Below are 7,304 nucleotides of genomic sequence, written 5' to 3'. Positions count from 1 at the left end.
ACTTACATACTTTCTCCAATTGATATATGCTGTATGCTAATTTACCTCTAGATGTCAGTAATGCCTAAGGTATTGGTTACTATGACTGCTTTGTAGTGAGTGATGGGAATTTCGGTTCTTTAGAGAGCCGGTTCTTTTGGGTCGGGTCACTAAAAGGAGCCGGCTCTTTCGGCTGCCAAATGGCACCTCAGTTTTTTTGTTGCTTTCATTGGGTTCGTTAGGAGGCACGTCTTACACATCCAATATGGCGAACAAAATGACGTGTCAAAGCGACGAGCCAATCCGCTTGATGCGGCTGAGTTGGGCGCCAAAAGACCAGGAAGCGCAAATTGTAAACACACCGTGTTTTGTAATGCTGCTCTTTTCTTCGGTTCTTCGTTTTCGGTATCAGTCTGGCCGAGAAAATGGGATCGCAGTCGTATCTTGCTGTACAACCCGGTGTGTGCATGGAAGAAAATTTCTTCTCCTTGGACGATATTTTGCTTTCTCACGAACGACTTCCAATTCGCACCGAAGTTTCGTTTCCTCGGCTTGGATTCCTCGAGAGATCAAGCGATTCGCCGGATATTCCGACGGTAAGAAAATCACTAAATTACCAGGGCAAAGGGGGGGGGGGACTAAGACAGTTTTCAATATATAAATTTGGAGCATTTTGCAATGGAGGACATAGTTCCAATGTTGTGCATTATAACCGGGGTGGTCGATATGCTTCCTAGCATTGAATCGGCCGCTTCACCGGACGCAGATATATAACATCTATTTAGTGATACGACGAGATAAAAAGAATTGTAATTTCCTGACAGATATTTAAAACGAAATTTACCGTGACCGTCGATTTGCCTCCTATCTTTTTTAAACCATAAATCACGCGAGAACCCCGGATAGAGTCGGTTTCGCTCTACATGGATTTAAATATATAATGGCATACAATTTTGATTCATTCGCCATTGAAAGATCATACAAATAACAGTGTGAATCCCCATGACAGCATGGCCGTTCTTTCAACTCACTGATAATGTCTTCCATACAGGGCACAAAAATGGAGCTTCCTTTGTGGTTGGCAAAGGGTTTGTATGAGCAGAACAAAAGGATGTTATCAGTCGAGCTACCAAAGGTGTATCGAGAAGGCTGGAGGACGGTGTTCAATGCAGACCCCAATGTCGTGGATCTACATAAATTGGGGCCTTACTATTATGGCCTGGGATCCCAGATGCTACACTTTGAGAATCCAGAGAACCCAGAAATAGCACAGACATTGCTGCAGGTAATGTGGTAAAACAGGCATCAAGCCCCTATCCCTCTGAGGGCCAAATGTTGTCGACAAATATCGCCTCTTTTGTTATCGGCGGGGCTGGTTCAGGGTTCCAAATGTTCGCCAAGAGTTAGGCCCAGGCTCAAAATAACCCACACAAATTCTGGACTTTATGTCGCATATAGACACTTGGAATCACTCTAGAGAATCAAGTAATGGTCGCGAATTTTTTTGAATAACATTAAATTAGCATTCTGGAGTGGCAAGTTTCATTAGGCTTCATACTTGTTCCGCATGGATCGCATGTTTCTTCTTCCTCTTGACCGCAAATAACATCGCATGTGCTCAAGGCTCACCTATTGACATTCACAAGCGCTGCCATTGGTTGGCAACCAATCCAGGGTCTCCGCCGCCTATTGTCCGAGCAACCCAATGAACCCCATGAAGAGAAGCGGCTACAGATGATGGCTAGATGTATGAATGTTATGAGCTGAGTCATGATTGTTTGTTACCTGAGCCTTGAGAGCATGAACGTAGTTTTAGGTGGACAGCAATTGGAACAATCTGTTTCTCAAATAATTAATTGTACGCGAAGAATAGTTTAGTTGTCAAATTATTGATAAACTGTAACTTTTTACTGCTAAAAATGGCTAAATATGTGGACTGTCTCTTTTTAAATGAAATAGTTATTACAGTAGTAGCTATTGTAAATGTGTTTTTGTAAACTTCCCATCCTGCATTCTGCCACTTTTACAAAATCTCGATTTCAGGATTTAGCTAATCAAATTTTTGTTTTTCCAAAATGACAATTAATCAAATTAATTCAATTTATTGCCTAGCCTTCACGGACATACTGTAACACACAGCAGTAAAATGTCCATTCCTTGTCAAAGTGAACTTACTGGATTTAAGAAGAAAAATGTTCTTTTAAGGAACAGCTACGGGGTGTGATCAGATCAAGTTTGCATGCTCCTGAAGAGTTGCTGCATGCATTACTGTCGATTGGCAACATTTCAACAACAAATTTGCAGAAACATACTGGTGACATTCTTAGTTTCCATGATTTAAATAAATGTAGCCACTTTACTTAAAAGGTGAAAATGAAAAACATTTGCAGCACTGTGCTGTGTTTCTGATAGACATGTATACACATTATTTGATTCACAAACCCAGGGCAATATTTAGTATGGACAAATATGACAGACATTCTTTTCATCTAATTATAAGCTTGTATATAAGTTGTTTTTCATATTTTTGTCATTAACTAACTTGATTCAGAGACTGAGGGCTTGATAACTATCAAGTTATTTAATCGTGGAATGTAAGCACAGTGGTGCCTCGATATATGAACGCTTCCTGTGACAAAAAAATTCAGATTTTGAAATGCCCCGGTGGAAAAATATTGTCGATGCCAATGAACATAAAAGTTCCAGTTGGACAAGTGAGCTGCAAGTACTGTATTGGGATATGTAAATATTTTCATGGCGAGTAACTTTCATTGCTGTTGTTTATTTAGACATTCATTGGGCGCTTCAGAAGGACTATGGACTCTTCCCAGAATGCCTACAATGAGGACACCTCAGCGCTAGTGGAGCGTCTGGACTGTCTTGAGAAGGCGCTATTCTTGTCGGGCCAATGTGGCCTTAACAGCTTCCAGGGCTGGGAGAAAGGACAAGCATCCCATCTATCCGCCTCAAGCCTGGTGCTCAACTACCGTAAGAGGAAGATAACAGACGTGCAGTCGTGACCTTGCCTACCAGCTGGATGACACCACTGGCCTGAATATATATACTCTTCTCAATTTCTTCCAGAGAGTCTACGTCTCTGGTTTTTTTATACATCTTGCATATGTGATGACTGGCCTTTCCTGGGTACTGTCTTCCAAAAGTGTGTTTGGTTTGTTGAAGACTCAAGATTGGCTGACGACCAGTCCATCCTGTACTACATTATTGCTCCAAAGTCACTTAGCATAGGCATAAGGAGTACAAAAAATTAATGGACATCTCTTGGAATAATTGTAAGATTGTTTATTTTTCAAGTGTTATTCTTTTGGCTCTCAAAATAAAACGGAATATTAAGACTTCTTTGTATATTACATTTATTGCAGTGGTCGTAAACTATAAATCCAGAACTGCAAATATGTGGTACTAATCTGGCACTGTGGAATTGCATCTACATCTTCCGGGACCACCAAGTGATCATTTCAATCGCTTGTGATTTTTTTTTTTTTTGGTCCTATTACTGATGCCCCATTAGTAAAATGACTGGCTGAGGTGGCTGCATTTATTAACAGTAATTGCTTCAAGTGCGAACCTTTGTTTGCAGAGGCGGAATTTTGATTAGATTCTGCTTGTCTGGCTTTTTTAATGCATTCATTGCCCTCCTCAAACGGCCTTCATTCTACAGTAATACCAATAGGTAGACTGCTAAAGCATGATTAAAAATCAAATATGCACATCCATGTCTGTGTTCAAAAAGAGCTTTAAAAATATTGTATTGGAAAAAGACAAAGATAATGAATGACCAGTCAAATCTTGTGTAAAAATTTGTTACATGTGAAAAATATGATATACAGTATGTTTGTGTTAGTATTATGTTTGTATGTTTATGCATCTCTATATATTTATATACATACAATATAAGCATATATATTCATATGGAAATACAACTGCATGAATGAACTACATTAGCTTATTTATATGAATGTTTTTGTGATGCGAAGCCATATATTAATATCTCGGTAAATAGAATCCAAGGAGTAGGACCAGATAAGCTCTAAACTTCTTCCTATTTCCTTTTGAACATATACAGCAAATTTAATTGAACTGAACATATGCTGACAATTCTCTTATTTGCTTCTTTTTGTGTTTTTTGTTAGCGCACATTTTATTTTATTGTGCTCGTTATATATGTATGTTCAATAAAAATCAATCCAAAAACAAAAATGTTGAATTGTATGTACATTTGAATGAATGAAAAAGGAAATGTTTGCACATTTCAATTAAATGTTCAAAAGAACCTTGACAAACTCAGGCCACAACAATACAGTATGATTTCAAGTACATAATACTTGTGATCAATTTACATATTGTAAGTGTGTTGTTTCTGCCTCTGAAAGGATTTATATGAAAAGGATATCAAACGGACATGTAAGTGCTTTTAACCTTCAGGTGGGTTGAACATGAACACACACTCATACAATAGATCAGTGTATGTAGAAACAAGCACTAAATTTCTCCCATTAAAAACTTAAAAGTGATTTTTTTTTTGTCGGCTTTCAATGATTTCTGGGACACTTTAAAATTGGAAGGAGACAGCTCAATTCCAGACGACACTAAAGGGAGAAAGCTATGAGTGAAGATAGATACAAATTTATAGAAGGCCAGCTTTGTGATGCTTCCTGACTTTGTCACATTCTGTTGTCATCTTAACACAGTGAGTAATTGCCCCCTAAATTCTCATGCATTCCTTCTCTAGTCCACTGCAACCTCAGACAAGTACAGAACAATCAGTGTAGTCTCAAAATATATATATTGTGACAAGTATAAAAACGATACTCTGGTTTTATTGACAGCAAATGTGAATTCAGATGTGGGGGGAGCCATGATCACAAATTGCAAAAAAATATATAATTTGTGATAATTGTTCTTTATAGTTTTACAGGTTGAAATGGACTAGAGTAGGAATGTGCGTGTGAATTGATGTTTAGTGGGGTTAATATGTTTTACTAAATATGTAAAACATTTTAGTAAATATTCGATGTGGACTGCCACTGATCATCCAAGCCATAATGGAGCAAACGTTGGCCTGTGTCCAACAAGGAGTGTAGCTTTGCATTGTGGCCTGTGCTCACTCCGTGCACTTTGTGCGCGACATCGCGTTGCCAAATAGCACCAGTAATTTGACCAACCATTCAGAGTGAAGCCATAGTAACGTGTTTAGCCGAAAGAAAACGCGGATGATTGAGAGTGGAGATCAAACAAAGCAGGAGACTCATGCTGGAGTATGTTGTACAGTTCATAGAAGATATGCTGCCGCTTTCCACAGTGGATTTGCCAGCATTTCAAAACCTTGTCAACGAGATCCCTGCCGCTACTAGCAATGATAACAAGGTAAGCTAACACTCATTTTCACTTTACAATTGCTATTAATAATCTACAAATAATTGTGGTCAAAGTGTATCAAGATGAAACAAATAAATTCTCAAATCCTTATTTACAGTTATGATGGTGAGAGTAATAGAAAAGTAATACAATAATAGTGGAATGCATTACTTTTCAAGTACAGTAATGTAACAAATTACTTTGAAACGACAATAATTAAAAAATAAATAAAGCATTACAGTTTTGAAGTAACTTGCCCAACACCGGTGATTATACACCACTTTCGGATGATGAGGTGAAGGTTAATAAATGTATAAGTGACTGCCTGCCTTTAAAACCCTTATGGAAGGAAACCCATATTTGGCGATCAATTTTTGTCGAAGCATAGGGCTCTGTTAGCCTGTAATAGGTAGCAGGTAGCACGCTCTTGGCTTGTTTGAATACTTTGCATCCAGGCTTTATATTTTCCGATGGCATTGGAGCCAGGTCTGCCTGTGGCCGCACTCCTCCAAATGTCTTAATCATTTCGAAGACACCTCTGTTTGCATATGTGCACTCCAATTTTGCCAAGGCTGTGCTATCTTCACTTGGGTCACTGGCATGCTGGTGCCTATCCCACCTGTATTTGAGCAGTAGATGGGGGGGACACCCTGACCTCACGTATGATGTACAACGCTTGATGTACAACAATAGACAAGACTGGCCTAACACTCAGTCAGCCAGAATTCAGCCAATCTCTATCACCCCAATATAACTCCCTTCCTTTCCCAAAAATCTTATGTTACAGAAATATAAACAGAATTCGCCCACTCCTACATGACACGTGATTGGCTCCTGGTGCAACCATATATATATATATATATATATATATATATATATATATATATATATATATATATATATATATATATATATATATACATATATATATATATATATGTTTGATCATGTACAGATGAAAATTATTTAATTAATTCAACGTCCAGTCTGCTAATATGAACGCAGCTGGGTGAGACTTGTACAGTGTATAGGGCTTAGAAGTGTAAGACTTAAGTAAATATTTGAACTGCAATAGTTCCACATCTGAGGTGGGCTTGTGGTTAGTGCATTTATAGTTACCTTGTCTGTCTGGCATGCAAGAAACCCTTACAGCGTGTCACCGCAATACAGAATATTCTTTTTTTTTTCCCCTAAAATATCCGCGAAAAACTGCAGGCACGAAAATCGAAGCGTGAAGTAGCGAGGGATCACTGTATTTATATATATATATATATATATATATATATATATATATATATATATATATATATATATATATATATATATATATATACAGTATATATATATATATATATATATATATATATATATATATATATATATACACAGTATATATATATATATATATATATATATATATATATATATATATATATATATATATATATATATATATATATATATACACGTGGACAAAATTGTTTGTACCCCTCAGTTAAAGAAGGAAAAACCCACAATTCTCACTGAAATCACTTGAAACTTACAAAAGTAACAAATAAAAAAATTAAATAAAATAAATAAATAAATAAATAAAAAAATTATTGAAAATTAAATAATCAAAATCAGCCATCACTTTTGAATTGCTGATTAACATAATTATTTAAAAAAACAAACTAATGAAACAGGCCTGGACAAAAATGATGGTACCCATAACTTAATATTTTGTTGCACAACCTTTTGAGGCAATTACTGCAATTAAGCGATTTCTGTATTTGTCAATGAGCGCTCTGCAGCTGTCAACAGGTATTTTGGCCCACTCCTCATGAGCAAACTGCTCCAGTTGTCTCAGGTTTGATGGGTGTCTTTTCCAAATGGCATGTTTCAGCTCCTTCCACAGATGTTCAATGGGATTCAGATCCGGGCTCATGGAAGGCCACTTTAGAATAGTC

At 37.1% G+C, this 7,304-nt stretch overlaps 1 protein-coding gene across 1 annotated transcript; it reads left to right on the top strand.

Moving 5' to 3' along the window:
• The first annotated feature begins 322 nt into the window (after positions 1-322).
• Positions 323-3,332, top strand: gins3 (GINS complex subunit 3). The gene is made up of 3 exons (XM_088417431.1): positions 323-575; positions 1,031-1,264; positions 2,769-3,332. The coding sequence occupies exons 1-3, from the start codon at positions 405-407 to the stop codon at positions 2,997-2,999; spliced, it is 636 nt and encodes a 211-aa protein (XP_088273557.1). The 5' UTR covers positions 323-404; the 3' UTR covers positions 3,000-3,332.
• Positions 3,333-7,304: the final 3,972 nt, after the last annotated feature.

Source organism: Hippichthys cyanospilos, chromosome 6 (genome assembly GCF_059441005.1).
Source record: "Hippichthys cyanospilos isolate Australia breed blue-spotted pipefish chromosome 6, RoL_Hcya_1.0, whole genome shotgun sequence".
NCBI lineage: Eukaryota > Metazoa > Chordata > Actinopteri > Syngnathiformes > Syngnathidae > Hippichthys > Hippichthys cyanospilos.
Note: the sequence above shows the minus strand (reverse complement) of the source record. Positions and strands in the feature narration are given on the sequence as shown.